The sequence below is a fragment of the Eptesicus fuscus genome, chromosome 11 (assembly GCF_027574615.1).
Source record: "Eptesicus fuscus isolate TK198812 chromosome 11, DD_ASM_mEF_20220401, whole genome shotgun sequence".
NCBI lineage: Eukaryota > Metazoa > Chordata > Mammalia > Chiroptera > Vespertilionidae > Eptesicus > Eptesicus fuscus.
Genome location: NC_072483.1, coordinates 58,114,612 through 58,134,012, shown reverse-complemented (window position 1 = coordinate 58,134,012; position 19,401 = coordinate 58,114,612). Strand labels below are relative to the sequence as shown.

The 19,401-nt window shown below is 54.5% G+C and overlaps 1 protein-coding gene across 1 annotated transcript in view; it reads left to right on the top strand.

The window, feature by feature from the left end:
• Positions 1–19,401, top strand: part of CROCC2 (ciliary rootlet coiled-coil, rootletin family member 2) — a 57,556-nt gene that overhangs the window by 13,722 nt on the left and 24,433 nt on the right. The window contains 13 exon segments of the mRNA XM_054722840.1: positions 1,224–1,330; positions 1,886–2,113; positions 3,190–3,286; positions 3,563–3,769; positions 3,987–4,186; positions 4,936–5,118; positions 5,577–5,721; positions 6,023–6,169; positions 6,477–6,644; positions 12,038–12,231; positions 15,399–15,526; positions 15,972–16,141; positions 16,783–16,959. Of these exon segments, the coding sequence (XP_054578815.1) occupies positions 1,224–1,330; positions 1,886–2,113; positions 3,190–3,286; positions 3,563–3,769; positions 3,987–4,186; positions 4,936–5,118; positions 5,577–5,721; positions 6,023–6,169; positions 6,477–6,644; positions 12,038–12,231; positions 15,399–15,526; positions 15,972–16,141; positions 16,783–16,959 (2,151 nt within the window).

The following is a 19,401-nucleotide window of genomic DNA, read 5'->3' as shown; positions in this document are numbered from 1 at the left end:
ACACTACGGATGGGGGGCTTATAAACACGTTAATTTCTCACAGTTCTGGAGGCTGGAAGTCTGAGATCACGGTGCTGGCAGATTCAGTTACTGGTGAGGGCCCCCTCCTGGATCACAAACCTTCTCAGTATAACGTCACGTGGCAGATGGGCAGGAAGCTCTCTGGGTCCCGTTACAAGGACACTAACCCCATTATGAGAGCCCCTCTCATGGCCTCATCCCCTCCCCAAGTTGCCCCTCTGACATCAACACGGTGGGGTTGGGATTTCAACATATGAATTGGAGGATACAAGCATTTGTGTGTGTATGCATGCATGTGTATGTGTGTGTGCATGTGTGTGTGTACTAGTTCACCCTCAAGTTTACTCACCTCTAGCACACCGTACACAGAGTGCCACTTCGGGGTATCACTTCTCTGTGTGACTAGATTCCCCCTGTGGGTGGCCTCTGGACTTGACTCTCTCTCCCCTGAGCCCCTGAGGTCAAGGAAATGTGTTGAAGTTGCTCCATTTGGCAAAAGCTGCCTACATGCCTCTGACTTGATGGGTTTCTGGCCTGCGTGTTCCTCACCACGTGGGCCAGACCAGCCTCCAGTTCAGGACTTGTGAAGTGTGGAATCTGAAGGATGTCGGTGTAGTCCCTGCGAAGGCTGGTCCGGGCAGCCGCTCCTGCACTTACCGGGCAAGCAGCTTATTCCACACACACGCCGAGGACCCTGTGCCAGGCACTGAGGGGCACTCCCGACACAAGGCACCCAGCAAAGTGTTTGGGCCAATGAGGGGACCTGGGACGTGGGGTCAGGGCAGAGGATTAGCAAAGGCTTTTCCTGAAGGGAAAGGGCCAGCCACACACCTGGACATCTTAGGAGCCCTCCCAGAGTAAAAGCCACCCTCCGTCTGGAGAAGGAGGCAGAGCCTGTACTGTGTGTGCGGGGGCCGGGGGGGGGGGGGATGTGCGCGAGCTGAGGGCTGCAGAGATGCCTCCCCTCCAGAGGGCCAGGCTGAGTGGGTCCTGACCTGGGCAGAAGCTGGGTGTGGTCCCTTCACAGGTCCTCTGGGGGTAGCAGATTGCATTATTGTGAAAGATGAGCCCATTGGGCTGCAGGACGGGGTAGGGGGTGTGGGGTCTGGCCCAGTGCGACAGCTAGAGGAACGGGTCGCAGGGCTTCTCACTTCCCAGGCCTGGGCCTGCACCTGAGGTGGTCATGGGCCCCTTCCTTTCAGACCCGGCGTTCACGCCTTGGGGTGCAACCCCAGGACTTCCTCCTCCTGTGGAGACAGGTGACAGCGCTCCGAACACACCTGGCTGAGCTCCGATCTGCCTCTGAGAGGTGAGCCAGCCGCCTCATCAGGGTGTAGGAGAAGGGGCCTCTGATGGTGGCCCAGGTATTGGGCCCTCCAAGCTGCTCCCATGGAGGAGCCGTTCTGGCTCACAAGCCGGGGGGTGGTAGGGTTGAGAAGCACTAATGCACAGAGGGAGGGAGGGGGTGCAGGGCAGAGATGACAGAAGGGGAGGAGCTACACGGTACAATTTCCAGTTCCTCTAGTCCTTGCCAGGCACCTCTTGGGTCTGCCCTGGATTATTGAGGGACCTGTCAGCACCTCATTTGCACACAAGGAAACTGGGCTCAGAGGGTCCATGTTCTTCCTCTGTGGCCTTGCTGAGCCCCTGCTCACCCCTCTTTGGCTGTGACATGGGGACCGTTGATAACACACAGTAGGGGCCTCTCCTGAGAATGGGGGGGAGAGGGTAAGGGGGTCTGCTGAGGGCAGAGAGCAGGACCCATGTGACCATACCCTGCCCCTCCTAGCCAGTGGGAGACCTTCAGGGCCCTGAGCCCACAGCTGGTCCTGAGGTTCAGCTGGGGTTGCTGCCTTGTCCCCAGGAGTCTCACTGACATGCAAGCAGAGGCAGCCAGGACAGCCCGGCGCCTGCACACGGCCTGCCTGAACCTCAACTCCAACCTGCAGCTGTCGGCCAGCAGCGCGGCAGGCGCCCTGGAGCGGCAGGCCTTGCAGGGTGCTTGGCTGGAGCAGCAGCTGCGGGACAAGGTGCGGGAGATGCTGCAGCTGCAGGGCCGCTGGGACACGGAGAAGGTGGCACTGCAGGCCAGGTGGGTGCCCGAGCGGGCTGTCGCACAGCAGAGGTCAGGGTGGGGGCACCCTGCGCCCCCTTCCTATCTGCCCAGCAGCCAGGGTTCCGAGTGGCAGGCAGTTGTCATTCCAGCTGCCACATGACATTCCCGCAGGTAGGCAAGCCAAACTCCTTACAGCCCTGCAGGCCAGAGTTAGAGCTCCCCAGCTTTGAGGGTCTCCACGGACACTGCATTGGACACGCGTGGACTGTCCTTGGGGCTACAGGCACGTCCTTCAGGGGCAGACGCTTGCTCTGGGGTCAACCGTTTGAGAAGCAGAGGCAGGCAGTGGGCTGGGCCCATCTGAGGTCCATGAGCCTCAGAGGAAGCATGGGATGTTCTGAACACAGAACTCGCATCGGGGGCTTGAAGTATGTTTCCTTCGGCAGAAAACAGGGAGATAGCTCCCCACTGAAGGCCATGGGGCACAATTCCACAGAATCTGGGTGCCCGGGGCTCATGGCCACAGACACCCTGCCGGGCTGACAGGTTGGGGCCCGCCCTACCTTCAGCGGGCAGGAGTTCATGGGGTGCGGATAGTCCCGTACATCCTGCAGGGGCAGCACTCGGGGCCTGAGCAGAGTACTCTGGGGTCATGGGAAAGTCAGGGTCTTTGAGAAGAAGGTGGCTCCTGGGAAGGAAGGGACAATAACGTCTTCACTCGCGGTTAGACTTGTGGTGGCAGAGGCTCCGAACACACCTGGGCAGTGGCGGGCAGAGGCCCCCGATGAGCACTGCACCTGCTGGCCCCACGGACAGGGCAGGGCCTCAGAAGCTGAGTCAGGGTCAGTGTGGGCCCTTGAATCCTGACCTTGGGGTCTGTGCTTTACTCTCAAGACAGTGGGAGCCATTGAAGGTTCTAAAGTAGGAGAAGTGTCGGACCAGACCAGGGACTGAGGTCCACTCAGACAGATGTGGCCAAAGCCCGAGGCCCGGCCACACCACAGGAGGAGTCTGATTCAGCCCGGGAGTCTTCAGGGCCCACCCGTGCCCTGGGCTCTGGGCTCTGTGCTCTGTGCTGACCACCCTGCCCCCTGCCCCCGACTTTTCTGCAGACTCTCCGAGCAGAAATTGCTGGTGGAGAAGCTCACAGAGCAAAACTCGGAGAAGGAAAGGACCATTTCTTCCCTCAGAATGGATGTTCAGAGACTGGTGCGTGGGCTGGGCATGTGGTGGGATGTGGGGGCTCTGGGGCTGGAGCACCTGACGCCCTGCTGAGGGGTCTGCCTGGGTCCAGGAGTCCTGGCGCAGTGGAGGCCAGCTGGCGGCAGACAACTTGAAGGAGGAAGTGGAGTCCCTGCGGCGTGTTTTGAACATCATCACAGAGGTGCAGGCCATCTTGGGTCCCGGGGGGTCCAGCTGATGTGTGGGATAATCTGGGAGGTCCCCACTGGACATGGCCCTGAGCGCTCTCCCCACACTGTGAAGGTGGCCCAGGCGGACTCGAGGTGCCCAGAGCTGGCACAGAGCAGCAGCACTGACAGGGAGAAGGCACAGAGTCCACTGAGGAGCCCCCCACGTGCCTCATCCCTTCACTGGGGTGCATCTCCACCACGGGCCCACTCCCGGGCCAGCCCAGACCCTGCGCTGCGGGCTGTGCAGGCAGCTATTGAGAGGAGGCGGCAGCAGGAACAGGTGGGCAGCCACCAGAGCTGTACCCTGTCCTCACGGGGGGGTGAAACCCGTGGGGCTGGCAGGTGTTGCTATAGGGCCTGCCCCTGAGCCCCACAGCCCCAGGGAGGGGGCTCTGCCCTAGGTGCATCCTTTCTGGGGGGTCTGTGGTCAAAGGCCTGCCCAGGCTGGAGGGCGCTCATGCTACACCCCCTCCCTGCACCCACCTCACCCCGAGCAGGAGCTGCGTCTACAGCTGAAGTCCTCCCAGGCGGTGGCATCCAGGCTCCGGGAGCAGCTATCAGAGAGGCAGCAGGAGCTGCGAGCCGCCCGGAGGCTCCTGCAGGAGCGAGAGCAGGATCGGGGGGACCTCCTGGACAGGCTGGAGGCACAGAGCCAGAAGGCACAGCACTGCAGGGCAGCCAGCGAGCTCCTGGAAAGGTGGCTGGCCTGAGGGCTGGGCAGGGCGGGTGAGCTGTCTGGGTCAAGCTAGGACAGAGTGGGCAGTCCCAGCTTGGGGACGCTTCCTCCACAAGCCTTCCGCATACGAGGGAGTGGGCCATGATTCTTGGGGACAGGTGGGCCCCTCCACATGGAGGGAACAGGGCCAGATTTAAGGGGCACTTTGGAAATGGGGGCCTCAGGGGCCAGGGCCAGAGGGTGCAGCTGAGGTTCAGGTCCCTGGCTGAAGGGTGACGTGCAGCAAGGACTCTGAGTGGGTCAGCGTTGAGCACAGCCTCACACAGGGAGCTGGATCTGGAGGGTCCGGGGCCCTGTGAGGACAGGTGAGCAGTACAAGCAGATGTGGAGCTGGGGAAGGTGCAGGTGGAGCGATGTCTTCCGTCCAGCAAGCTCTGCAAGGACTGGGGGAGCCAGGCCTGTGGGTGGCAGAGGCTGAGCAGAGGGAAGCACCAGGAGCCTCTGCGTTTTAAGGACTCCCACGGGCCACCAGGAGGGGACAAGTTGCTGCCACCCCACCTTGCAGGCTGTCCTGGGGCTGGAGGTTGCTGGATCTTCCTCGTCCCTCCCCACACTTCCCTGAGCTCCTGCCCCCAGAGGCCCTCATGCCTGGTGCCCACCCTGCCCTGCGCGTCCTCCCGGCAGTGGGCTGAGGCCAGAATGTACCCAGTGTGGGTCTCCCGGCTCCCCTCCTCCAAGGCTGCCCCAACCTTGGTCTCCCCTGCTCGCAGAGAGAAGAAGGCTCTGGAGTTGGAGGTGGAGGAGCTAAGGGGCAAGATGGATGTTTGGGACATGGACAAGCAGAAGCGGGAGGCCGAGAATGCTGAGCTGCAGAGAAGCCTCCTGCTCTGGACGCAGCAGAAGGAGGAGCTGGAGCAGCAGGGCGAGCGGGGCCGCAGGGAGCTGCAGACCAGGTGGGCCTCAGCGTCCTCATCCACTAAGGGAACCGCTTCCTTAGCAACCTTATCTCCGGGGGTGGGGGCACCCATCGAGACAGCAGGGGTGACAGGCTCTCCAGGCTTCCTGAAGGTTGAGCCATCGCCCCAACACCCACCCAATATCCGCCCAGTGCCTGCCCCAGCAAATCCACCACCTCGGGCCCAGGAGAGGGGGTGCCCCCAGCATGTGTGCACCCAGGTGAGTCCACTGAGGCATGGACAGAGCCCCACCCCCAGCCGGGAAACCGGGTCCTGGTTCGGATGCCACCCTGTGGACTCACCAAGTTCAGGCCTCCAGAGTGACCTGGGCTCCTCTGGGGCTCCCTGGGCTTGGAGGAAGCTGCAGGCGGCCACCCTGCCTACTAGGTCCTGTGAGGTGGCCCGTCTTGCCTTGAGCCAACCTCACACCCTCTACCTCTGATTTGGGACTTTAGTCAAGGGCGCCTGGAGCAGCTGGAGGAGAAGGTCTCAGGGCTCAAGAAGGAGCTGGTGTCGGCCCGGGAGGCACTGAATGCAGCCCGGCTACAGAGGGACATTCTGAAGAGTGAGAGGGAGGCCCTGCATGGCACGCTGGCCCGGGTATGCCTCTGTCTCCCACCTCCCACGTGTCTCTCCCACTAGGCCATCCTGTCACCTCTCCTGGCCACAGCCTTAGTACTCAGAGGGCTGCTGTTTACCCCAGAGGCCTCCTCACTTTGGGATTCCCTCCCCACACCCATCCCACCCAGACCTCCAGCTTGCACACCTCCATGACAAGGGTCCCACTCCTTCCCTGGCACCAGCAGCTCTGCCTGGGAGAAAGTTTCTCCTGTGAACCTGAAAGTCCCTCCCTGGCATCCCTCCTCAGGGTGACCACTACCCGCCCCCCTCCCCACCCTAGGCTGAGTCCAGCAATGCTGACCTGGAATTGCTTGTGACCCGGCTGAAGTCAGAGGGGGTGCAGCAAAGGGACTCCCTGGCCAAGATGGCCACGCTGATGGAGGGCCTGGCGAAGGACAAAGGCAGCCTGACGCACCTGGTCCTGCAGGTGAGACGTTGGCCCATGTGAGCAGCCCTTCCCCCGAGCCTCACATTCCCCAGGGTGGCCATGAGACTCTGGTCTCTGAGCCTAAAATCCTCCCTGCACCCATCTCCCCCCACCTTTTCCATTCCTGGACTGAGCACAGGTTTGTGGGGAAGAGGCCCACATAGGGACAGTGGGCCTGGCCAGGCCTGTGGGAGGGAAGGCCACACACACCAAGGCAGTCCAGGAAGAGATGGTCAGCCCGTGGAGGCACAGGTGTGTGGGGCATGGTCTGGATGCTGACTCCCCTAACACCCCTCCCCCCTGGCAGCTGCAACAGGAGGGGGACCAGCTGCGGGAGCAGGAGCAGGTGCTGAGGCAGGAGCGGGCAGACGCCAGGGAGCGGTTGGCACTGGCAGAGCAGCAGCTGGAGCAGCTGGAGGGGCAGGCAGACCGGCTCCGGCATGAGAGAGCCCAGTTGCAGGAGCAGGTGGGCCAGGTGAGAGGTCTGCAGGGGCTCCTGGCTCTGGCCCCACCCTGCAGGGCCATCCCTTTCCCTCTGTGGTGTGGACGGGTCACAGGTCACCTTACCACATCACACTGGCTCAGGATGTCAGCACCAGCGCTTTCTGACTGCAGCGCTGACTGACTCGGCTGCATTCAAAGGCAGGTTCCCTGTGGTGGGGGTAGAGGACAGGGGATGGGTATGCAAAGAAGAGCCTTTACATCATACCTGCCACCAATCCAGGGGCTGAGTTCTGCCCCTCCTTAGGGGTCAGAGGCCCAGTGACTCCACACACTCAAGGCTAAAAGGCTTCACTGCTTTTTCCTGCATGTTGTTTCCTTTCGTCCGCAGCTGGACTCACTTATTCACTCAGTCACTGATTCCCAGATCTTCTATTGACATAAATCTTGTGTTGAGGAGGAGGCCACTCTCAGGGGGTAGTTACACGGAAGCAGTTTTGCTATTTTCTGGGCCCCCAGTGGCATTCAGACTCCATGGCCCTGTCACCTACCTTTGGGACTCAGCGCAGCCTCTTTTGGTTTCTGAGACTCTGTCTTGTCCCTTTTTTGGTCCTCTATATTTCATTACATTATTACACTGAGTGGCCAGATTATTATGATCTCTGAACGCATAATAATCTGGCCACTCAGTGTATATTCTATATAATAAAAGGCTAATATGCAAATTGTCCCCTCGACCAGGAGTTTGACCAGCAGGCAGGCCGGCCAACCGCCCATGTCCCCTCCCTCTGGCCAGGCTGGCTGGACCCCACCCATGCACGAATTCATGCACCGGGCCTCTAATACACACACACACACACACACACACACACACACACACACACTGATTGGCCAGATTATTATGCGTTCAGAGATCATAATAATCTGGCCACTCAGTGTATATCCAATATGCCAGTATACAGTTCAGTGAGGTTTGACAGCTCCATGCACCTGTGTAGCCACCACCGAGACCAAGATGTAGATCTGCTCCATCAACCCAGCCCATTTTCTCATGCTTCCCCAGTCACCCCACCCCTGGCAGCCTCTGCTCTGCCACGTACCACCAAGACTGGTGTCACCTGTCTTAGAGCCTTTTGTAAATGGAGTCACAGTACAGATGCTTTTGTGTCCAGCTTCTCTATTTCAGCATGGCTTTGAGAGCCATCCATAATGTTAGGTGAATCAAGAGTGTGTTCCTTTTCACTACGTAGTAATATTCCATTGTACAAATAAATGGCATTTGCATATCTATTCACCTGTGGCTGGGCCTTTGGGTTTGGGGCTATCATGGACAAGACTGTTATGAACACTTGTGTATATATTCTCATTTCTCTTGAGTAAATATATAGGAGTGAAGTTGTGGAGTCCTTGGATAGGTGTGTGTTGAACTTTATAAGAAACTGCCAAGCAGTTTTCCAAAGTGGGTCTATCATTTTACTCTACTGCCCACAGTGGGGAGACTTCCAGTTGCTCCTTGGCCTTGTCAACACTTGGTATCATCCATTTCTACTTTTTAGCTCTCCCATGTGTGTGGAGTTGTATATCATTGTGGTTTACTTTGCATCTCTTGATAACAGGAGATGTTGAGCACATTTTCATGTTATCTGGGAATAACAAACTTCACTTTTTTTTTATGGCCTCAGTGCTTTTATTTCTTCTTCTCTCAATGCACTGACTAAAGGCCAACAGAACAAAGTCATTAGGAAGTTGTGAGTGGCCTCCCTGCCACCAATCACAATAATAGGAAAAAATTCAATATTTCACCTTCAAGTATGATATTATCTGTAGGCGTTTTATGAATGTCTCTTATCAGATTGACAATGTTCCCTTTTGCTTAAATTCAGAGCCTTTGAATTCTGTTAACATTTTTTCAACATCTATTAAGATGATCATGTCATTATTCTCACTCTGTTAATGTGGTGAATTACATTGGTTAATTTTTTCATGTTAAACTAACCTTGCCTACCTGAGATAAACCCTACTTGGTCATAAGTTAATAGATATTTTATATATTTTTCAATTAAATTTCTTAATATCTTGTGAAAGATTCTTGCATGTTTATGCATGAGGAATGTTGGTCTATAATTTTCTCCTCTCATCATGTTTTTGTCAGATTTGGAATCAGGGCCTCATAAAGTAAGTTGGAAAATATTTCCCCCTCCTCTGTTTCTCGGGGAGTGTTTTTAAAATTGGTGATTTTTTTTTTCTAAATGTTGGTAGAATTCACTAGTGAAGTTATTTGAATCTGCAGTTTCCTTTGTGAGAAAAGTTTTGATAAGAAGTTCAGTTTCTTTAACACGTATAGGGCTACTCAGAGTTCCTGTTTACTCCTGTGGCTGTTTCTCCTGCCGCATGTTGTGTTTGTCCTTGGCTCCTGAGGCCCTGGGCTCTGCACCACTTATGTGCTAGCAGATACTTCCAAGGGAAATCTGGGTAGAATGTCAGGCTAATTTGAATGCATGTCTCTCAGCAATCAGGCCCCTTTGGGTCGTGGCTGCCTTGGTATCTTTCTGGCCATCACACAGATATGTTGGAGATATAGTGTGCCGATTTTCTAGCCATTCTAGGTGGGAGGGTTGGTCTTCAACAATCTACTTCACCATTGTCAGAAGCAGAAATTTCTGGTCTTTATGTTTGAAGAATATTTTTGCTGGGTATAGAATACTAGGATAGCCATTATTTTCTTTCAGCATTTTTATAGATTCACTAGGGGCCCAGTGCACAAATTCATGCACCTTGAAAGGAACTGTGGGCCGCAAGGCTGCGGTGGGTACAGGGGCGGGTCTCGGCCCATCCTCAGTGCCCCTGCCCCGCCCCTGCCCGTGGCCCCCAGTCCTCTGTCTGCCAGCAGCCCCGCTCCCGCTCCCGCTGCCACCACTCCCACGCGCTGATGGCGCCGGCCCTGCTTGCACCCACTGACAGCGCAGACCAAGAGGGACTGGCGCCATCAGTGGGTGTGAGTGGCGGCTGCTGCCCCGATCACCCCTCGGGAGTAAGGGGAGGTGGAGAATCCCTCAGGGGAGATTGGGGCTGGCAACTGCCGCTCCCACATACTGACAGCACCAAGCAATTGGGACTGGTGCCGGGCCCCGGCAGCAGGTGCGAGCAGTGACTCCAGTGCCAGCAGCAGGTGTGAGCAGGGCCGGTGCCGGCAGTGGGTGCAAGCACCGGGCAGGACCATGGCACACAGGAGCAAAGAATTTTCAGTAACCACCAGAGACTCGCCCCAATGACAGTGACTGGGGCCCCACTCACCTGCTCCACCATCTTGCAGTGGCCAACCTGCTGCCAACACCTGCCTTGTTCCACGCGCACCCCCTGGTGGTCAGTGCATGTCATAGCAACTGGTTGTTCAGTTGTTTGGTTGTTCCGCTATTAGTTCTATTTGCATATTCAGGTTTTATATATATAGACTAGAGGCCCAGTGCATAATTGAATCATGCACATGTAGGGTCCCCTACACGCTTTCGCTTTTCGCGGTGGAGCTGGGTGCCTGTCTGCTCCTGTTTCTGAAAGGCCTGGTGCAGGAGCAGACAGGCACCCAGCTCCCCCATTTTTGATGGTCCGCGGCCACTGAGGGGGGCTACCCTGCGCCTCTCAACGGCCACTGAGGGGGGCTGCTGCGGACACCTGGCTACCCTGCCGTTGAGAGGCGCAGCTGGGTGTCTGCGGCAGGCCCCCTCAGCGGCCGCGGATCTGGCCATTGAGAGGCACAGGGGGCGGGAGTCCCGCCCCCTGCGCCTCTCAACAGCAGGGTAGCCCCCCTCAGTGGCAGCGGATCCATGCCTCTCAATGGCCGGATAGGCCACCCCGAGTCCCGCCCCCCAGCCTCCCGCCGCCCAATCGTGGGTGTTGCAGAGTGATGGTAATTTACATGTTACTCTATTATTAGATAGGATTCCACCACCCTCTGACTTTCATTGTTGTTGTTTGGAAGTCAAATGTCAGACTAAATATAATGTCTGGGGGGAGGGGAGTTTGCCCCTCTGATTTTAAAGATATTTTCCTTTATTTTGGTATTCGGAAACTTAGAACTAAGATATATCTATGTGACATTTTCATTGTATTTATATTTTTAGGGTATTACGGCTCATTTTAAATCTGTGGCTTGATGCATTTTATTAGATTTGCAAAATTTCTATCTAGTACCTATTCAAATATTCTCTCTCCTCTCCCTCTGCAACTTTAATTATACATATGTTAGGCCTTGCCCTATGTGTCTGTTATACTTTTTCTGTATTTTCCATCATTTTTTCTTTTCATGATTCAGTCTGAATGCATTCTTTTGTCTGTCTTCCAGATTATTAGTCTTCTGTCTAATCTGTCATTGAAACATTATATTTATTAATTTTGGTTATTGTATTTTTTAATTATGTTGTTTATATTTTGTTTCTAGTTCTGTGGTAAAATTCTACATCTTGCCATTCACCTTCTTGAACATTTAATCACAGCTATTTTAAAGTTTAAAGAGACAGGGAGGTATCTGTGTTTATTTGATGTTCTTACACGTGGTTTTTGACATATGATCTTATCTCCTGATATTCCTGGTAATGTTGATCAAATGTCAATTATCATATTTTAAAACTATAGAATAACTAATTTGATGATGCTATTCTTCCAGAGAGGATTTACTTTTGATTCTAGCAGGTAGTGAGGGTAGATGATCACCATAATCCATGATTGAGGGATGGTCTGTTCTGATCCACCTCTACTACTAGGGTGAAGCCCTTCTGTGCATACAACTAGAAACCTGGGGTGTTTATCAGGATCCTTCTGCTTCAAAGGCTCTGAATTTAAGTTTTTGGCCCCCTAAGATCATAATATTGCTAGAAGCTATCCTTGACTTCCCAATTTCTCAGCCTAAACTTTTAAATCAGCACACTCTCTGAAGAGGGACAAGATACCTAATGGTGGGCTCAATCCCTTCTCTCCAAGGTCTCAGATCCTTCCATCCCAGCTGACCTGGCAGCTCCCCAGGCCTTATTCAGATTCCATGATGTATTTTGTCTAGACTTTTGTGATGTTCTTGGTGGAAGTGTTAGTCTGTAGCAACCTGGTCCTCTGTCACCTTCTACTGCCATTTCTGTGCAATTTTTCCTGCCCCCCTGGACACTTGTGGTCTAACCAAGATTACCATGTAGACTGGCAGCTGGGCATGCTCAGTTCAGTAACTCCTCCATCATGGTCAGAGGAGTGGAGGCCCCTCTGCTGTGTTAGCACGTGAGCACTCTGAGTCCCATGTGTCTCATATTCACTCTCCTCTACCTTTTCTTCCATGCCATTCTGCATGATACCATTTTTCTGAAGTCCTGCTTTACCCTGAAGAGGCCCCACTCACCCTCCCACTCTCTCTTTCTCTGCTGGACTCTCCCCTTCCCCCTCCTCTAGGTCACATGCAAGAAACAGGCCCTGGAGGAGCAGCTGGCCCAGAGCCTGCAGGACCAGGAGGCCCAGATGGACACTCTCCGGACGGCCCTTCGGGAGAAGGAAGCTTTGTTGGAGGAGCAAGCTCAGCTGCTGGCCAAGCAGGAGGCCCTGGAGAGGCAGGGCCGGCTCATGGCTGAGGAGGCAGCTGATCTCAGGTACCCAGGGGCCTATGGGCAGGGTGTGTGTGCCTGGCCTTGCCTCAGAGAGGCTGCAATGTGGCAGGGGGCAGGCATTCACCCAGCAACTGTAGGGCAGGGAGGGTATGTCTACATGGGAGAGAGACTGTGAGTGAGGTGGACCCAGTAAGAGTCCTGGGGTGACCTTCCTGTGAGCGGTGGCTGCACTGGCACAGAATGACAACATGGAATGTCTTACTCGTGGATCTGAGAAGTTCAAGGTATACATGGCTTCAGGCAAGGCTGGATCCAGGTACTCCCACAGTGCCCGCAGGACTCTTCCTCTCCCTCCTCAGTGCTGCTCAATCCTGAGGAGGTCTGCTTCAAGGGCTTAGGGTGAGAGGTGGCAAGGTGGCCAGTGGCTACTCCAGGCTTCCTCATCTGGCAGACACAGAGTGCCCTTCTCCCCACAAGGGCCAAGAGTTGCTGCCATTAATCATCTTGAGCTACTTCATGTCCCTGAACCAATTCAGTGAGTCACAGGGCTCAGATTGGCTGGCCGGGTCATATGCTCATCCCTGGAGTGGGGGGTGGTGTCAGCCCCAGGGAACCACCAAGCAGAGAGTGGGGCCACAGTGAGCTCAGTGACCATGGGGCCACTTCCAGAAGACATGGAATGGGCACTTTAGGCAACACCAGGGGTGCCCTGTAGGCTGTTGCCTGGTGAGCTGATCTGGTCCCATAGCCTCTGTGGAAATCTAGAGCTAGTGGCTTTCTGGACCTTGTGGGCCCTTCTCAGGAACATCCAAGTACTTTTCTAGAAAAGATTTCCTCCTGGAATGCCAGAATCTGGGGGTCCTTGTACATCTTCACAGGCAATCCTCTCCTCAAAATGAAAGCTTTCGTAGAAATTGATAAAACCTGACTAAGGCTGGAGTGGGTTGTCAGAAGCAGAGGGTCACAGGACCCTGCCCACCACCACCTCCTAGGCCCACAGTGCTCAGGGGGCAGTGGTTGGAGGCCCTTTTCCTCCCGCCAGCATGTGCTGCTGGATCCTGGGCCCTGGTCAGCGGTTTCGGGAACCTGGGATCCTGCACCAACTCAGCCCTGACTCCTGGGCCCAGGACCCCTGCACAGTCACATGCCCACCAAACAGCATTTCAGGATGACCCATCTGAGCTGCTGATGACAGGGCTGCTCGGGACTTGTCCTGAAACCATGTCTGCCTGGCACAAACCGTGTGTGTTTATCTCACTGGGGTGGGACTTTCTGGCCGCCTCGGTTTTCATGAGTTCCCAGACCGTGTTGACGACTACTCGGTGTGAGGAGTCCTGCTCCAGGTCTCCTGGTGAAACCTCCATGGTGGGTTTGATGTGGGAGGACCCCAAGCCCTGGGGACACTCCCTCAGTTCACAGGGTGCCAGCATGCTGTTCAGCCAGGGAGATGGACTAGGTTCCCTGCCTGCATACCCCACGCTCACCCTGGCTGGCCTCGGGAGGCTGAGCTCTCCGTGGGCTCCTGTGGAGGGAAAGACTGGACATGCCCTTAGACTCTGGCCTCCAGGTGCAGATTCGGAACAGCAGAGGAGACCTGGAGGGCCCCTGGGAGGAGAAAGGTTCGAGGTAGGGAAAGCAGTCTAGGTAGAGAGAGTGGGGAATATGTGGGTGCTGACCAGGTAGGGACTGGAGAGGGAACCAGGGTCTCAGAGAAGCGAAATGTCTGGGCTCTGCAGATATCGGGCCCCTGGAAAGTGTGGAAGTGCCTAACCCCCAATAATGGTGGTAGTGGTGTGCAGGGAGAACCTAGCAAGACTGCCCAAGGCCCTCGGCCTGCCCTGGCTCATGGGCTATCGTGGGGCTGCGCATTGGCCATCTGTGTGCTCATGTGGGTATCTGTGTTCCATGTCTGTGGTGTGCCCGTGTGTACATCACCCAGCACAGCAGAGCAGAGCAACACTTAAAACATGCTCCCTGGCTGGTTGATGCTAATGGGTTGGCTGTGTTCAAGCCACCTCCCCAGAAATGGGGGCTGCCGTCAGGGCTGTGCTCGTCCCAGGTGTCTTCTGAGCGTTTGCATCTGTGCAGAGGCGCAGAGGCAGCTTCTCCTATAATGGAGCCACACGTGTGAGGTTCTGCTTCTCAGAGCAATTCTTTTTTTTTTTTTTTAATATATTTTATTGATTTTTTACAGAGAGGAAGGGAGAAGGATAGTTAGAAACATCGATCAGCTGCCTCTTGCACACCCCCTACTGGGGATGTGCCCGCAACCAAGGTATATGCCCTTGACTGGAATCGAACCCGGGACCTTTCAGTCCACAGGCCGACGCTCTATCCACTGAGCCAAACCGGTTAGGACGACAGAGCAATTCTTTAGGTGATAAGAGTTTCCTCATCCTCCTTACGACTGACAATGTGCCATCATTTCCACAACACTCTGCCACCCGCCAGCTCTGAAGACAAGTGCAGCTCTCCAGCCACAGTGAGCACCCTGTGCAGCGTTGTTGGTCCCGTGTGCTTCTAGGGTGCTAACACCTGAAGGTGGGGTTGCTGCCTCGAGGTCAGGCACTGGATATTATCATTATTTCAGTCTTTTGGTAATCGAATGCCTGGTTGTGGTTTTAATTTCCTTGAATACTGAATAAGGTTGAGCAAGTTTCATATGTTTATTAACCATCTGTGGATTTTTTGTGAATAACAGTTATTTTTCCATTTTTCTATAGGGTCAGCTGACTTTCTGTCATTGATTCGTAAGAGCTTTTTGTATGTGATGCATATGGACCCTGTGTATATTTAGTGCAGATTTTTTTCTTCAAGCCTGTGCCTTGTCTTTTAAGTTGGTTTGTGGAATCTTTTCTTCATGAAAGCTCTCCTTCCCTAACTTTACGTATATTCAGACCTGTCAGCCTCTTTATTTTTACCTTCCGGTTTTTGTGTCTTTCTTAAGAAGATTATAAAATACCCTTCTGTATTTTTTTTCTACTACCTTTATAGTTCTAAGTACTTTAGTTGTTTTGTTTTTGCATTTAGCTTTTAATCCACCTGAAATGGCTTTTTGTGTGGGGTCCATTTGTTTTCACAGGTTTAAGATGAAGGAAATGTCCTCTGTTTATTCTCTGACTTACCAGCCTGGCCTTGGGAAGTGCTGTCCGGCCAGCAGCAAATGGGATCGCTGGGTGACTGGCCCACTGTTTGATGGTTCTCCACAGGGCCGAGCGGGATGTGCTGGAGAGCAGCCTCTTTGAGGCCCAACAGCTGGCAGAGCAGCTGCAGGCACAGCAAGAACATCTGGAGGGAGAGGCCCAGAGCGCCCGGCAGGCCCGGCAGGCCCTGCAAGGTGCTCCAGCGGCTCCCGCCTGTCTCTCCTCTTCCCACGTGGCCCAGAGGAGCCCCTTCCATGGAGCTCAGTCCCAAGATGTTGCTCCCACTGCCTGGCCCCCCAGGAAGGGCACCAACTTGGGCCTGGAGCTTCTGAGGCTGAATGGGTCCATCTGTGAGGGGTGGCCTGCCCAGTCTACTTCCCAGGGTCTAGACCTGGGTCATTGTGGCAGCCCCTGCCCCGCTCCCAACCCTGCTCAGCCCACCTCACCATGTGTGGCTCACCCAGCCCCTAGGCCTGGCCATAGCCAGAATACACGCTGTGGTGGGACTTTGTCCCTGCCTGCTTGGGCAGCGTCCGCAGAGCAGGTGGCTGTCACCCCACAGGGGGCTTGCACAGGCCACAGGGCGTTCCATGGCATGGGGCCCTGTGGCCAGTCCTGGATACATCTGTCACTTTGCAGTGGAACTGGAGCAACTGAAAGGCGCCTGGGAGGTCCAGGAGACGAAGCTGGAGTGGGACTTAGGGCAGCTACGGCGGCAAATGGCGCAGCAGGAGCGGGAAGCACAGCTGGCCCTGGAGAGCCAGGCGGTGGCCCACTGTGAGGACCTCGCACGGCTCCAGAGGGAGAAGGTCTGCTTCCCTAGGCCACCAGCTGCTGCCACTCCTGGGAGCTTACGTATCCCAGACAATGGCAGACCCTCAGGGGAGGGCTCCTAGGAGACCAGGCAGGAGGCAGAGGTGCCAGGCCACACTCAGGTGGGCGCCAGAGAGGACCCTTCATAGGTAAGGTGGGCAGCTAAGGTCATGGGGCTGAGCCTGTGTGGCTCGGTCCTCTCCTTCGAAGGAGGGGCCAGCTGTGGGCATTGGCTGACCTGGCTGCAGTTTGAGGGCTGAAGCTGGAGGGCACTTCATCACCCACCCGAGCCATCCCACTGGTCACAGGCTCCTGCAGGCCTTGTTTGACATGCCTGCACACATCGTGCATGTCACTGGCGTGTGGTATGCCCTGGAGGCTCAGGAAAGGCCTTTGAACTGTTAGTTCATGTCAGATAGAGGAGGTGGAGGTGGAGGCCCAGAGAGCCCCTTTGCAGCTCTTGCTTCAGTGACACTGTGTGTGAGACAAGGGGCTTGCAGCCAGCTTGACAATCCCTGGGGACCTGTCTTGCCCTGGAGTCCCATGAACCAGGTCTCACTCAGACCACAGGCACCTGCTGGTCTCACATGTCCCGACCTGTATGGTCCTCACAGCCTGCCCCTTTGTCTTGGCCCAGGAGACCCTCAGTCTGTCTCTGACAGAGGAGAAGAAGGTGGCAGCATGCAGGCTGGAACAGGAGAAGGAGCTGGTGGCAAAAAGTGCAGCCAAGAGGGAGGCTCTGAAGGAGGAAATTCAGAGCCTGAAGCATGAGCGGGATGAGAGCCTCCTCCAACTAGAACATGAGATGCAACAGGTAATGGGGAGACTATGAGGCAGTGGGTCCCCTCACTTCCACCTCACCACGCTTTCTCTGGCCAGCAAGAAGGCTGTGTAGGGGAAGCCTTTCCAGGTCACTGCTATTGTAGTGTTGGTCTTCCACAGCAGTCCTGGAGGACAGACATTCACCCACCCACCTATCCACCCATTCATCCAGCCACCATCTACCCACCCATCCATCCATCTACCCACCCATCCACCCACTCATCCATCCATCTACCCATCCATCCATCCATCCATCCATCCATCCATCCATCCATCCATCCATCCACCCACCCCTTTATTCAGCTATCCATCTTTTCATCTGTCTATCCATCCATTCATTCATCTGCTCATGTATCTATCTGTCCATCCATCCATGCACTCAACTGTCGCTCAACTTCTTGTCCATTAACCATTCATTCACCTGACTCCATTTTTCTATCCACACACCCAGCTGTCCACCCACATACATGGCTATCTCTCCACATACTCAATTGTCTATTCACACACATCACTGTTCATCAATTCATCAATTTGCTTGACCATCCATCCAGCTATTCATGTACCCAATCATCCATCAACATGACTATCCAACCATTCACTTGACCATCCATCTATTTCTTCATTTAAACAGCCTTTTCTCTGTCCACACACTCAGCTGTCCATTCATATCCACCATTCATCCATCTGACTATACATCCATCTATCTGATTAGCCAGCCATTCATCCATCAATGTATCCAGCCACTCTTCTGACCATCTTTCTATCCCCCAGATATTGATTCAGACACTGGAGATGTAAAAGTTACCCTCTGAGTCCAGGCTCTTCATTTTACTGTGACACCGTGAACTATTCACTGTTCAGTGAATGGAAGGACAAGTAAACGTATTCACATGTGTTGTCACACAATGTGATAGGACTCTCAGGTGTTAGCACAAATTACAAACCATAGGGGATGGGTTCCAGTAGCAGGAGTCACCAAGGCTTATTGTCAGACTCCATGCATTTCTAATTTTATTCTCTCAACATTCTGAGGTACGTGCTCTTATTGGCCCCATTTTACTGGTGAGAAAAGTAAGGTTCACACATGGTGCCCACCTTGCCCCAGCTTGCACAGCACACTGGGGTCTGTGCTCTTAGCGGCTCCACTCTTCACTTCCTGAGGAGGAGACAGAAAAGGCTTTGTAGCTGTGGTGGCATTGGGGGAGGGAGAGTAAGGCTGTAAAGGAGGAGCAGGAGGTGGTTGGGGAGGGAGGGAAGGGAATTTGGGGAATGTCTAGGGATGGCACAAAGGACTGTGCAGAAGCCCCGAGGTTCAATGATTCCCCAGAATGATCTAGAGAACTCAAGAAAGTGCTACACTTATTAGTATGATTACAGAGTTATTTAAAGGACACAAATCAGGACCACCCCAATGAAGAGACATGTGGGATGAGGTCTCTCCCCTGAAACCAGGGCGCATCGCCCTCTGGCATATAGGGTAGTCCAGGGTTTTCACTGGGGTCCTCCTATAGGTGTGATTGACAGAATCACTGGCCACATGGTGCAACTCAGTCCCCACACCCTCCCCGAGGCTGGGAGATCTCAGTGGCTCACAGTCCCAGTGTTCTAATCCATGACTGGTGGGGCATGACCACCCTCTCCCCAAACTATGTCAGGCAGCCATGAGTCACCTCTTAGAGTAAATTCAGGTGTGGTCCCAGGGCCCAGGAATAACAAAGACGCTCCTCTCTTGGTGAATTCCAAGGATTTAGAGGCTCCTCCCAGGACAAAAAAAAAAACACAGACCAAATCTTATTACGAAAGAGCCTCCCAGAGATCGCTGTGCACAGAAGAGCAAATAGAAATACACATTGCTCTCCCGCTTTTGTAACACAAAAAGTCTAACAAGTACATGCATTTCCGGGGATCAGTCTATGTTGGGAGTCTTTCCACATCCGTATGCTCAGGATTTGCTTATCCTTCTCATAGCCTCGTAAGGTCCTCAGATGCATTGTTCTGTTGGCCTCCATCGGCAGACATCTGGTTTCTTTCCAGTTTGTTGCTGTTATGAGTGATATTATGAACAATAATCAGTGACCTGTGCAGGTAATCGCACACATGTACACGCAGGTCTCCAGGCCTCCTGCCCCAGTGGGCCTGGGCCTCCAGAGACCATGCACCTGTGACTTGGATGGTCATTGACAAATTCCTTCCACCTTCTGCAGCCCTGTTGGGGGCACTCACCTGCACCCCTCACCCTTAATGACACAGCATTTTCAGAGGTTCAGAATCATTAGTGGTCCCCACTCTGTGCTCTGTAGGAAGTGGCGACTGGAGGGGTTGAGAACTCCAGGGAGAAGGGTTCTGTGAAGCCCCTGAGCGGCACTGGGAAGGAGCAGGTATTAGACAGGTGCATGGTGGGGAAGAGGTAGTGCACCTGGTGGGGTTGGGGGGA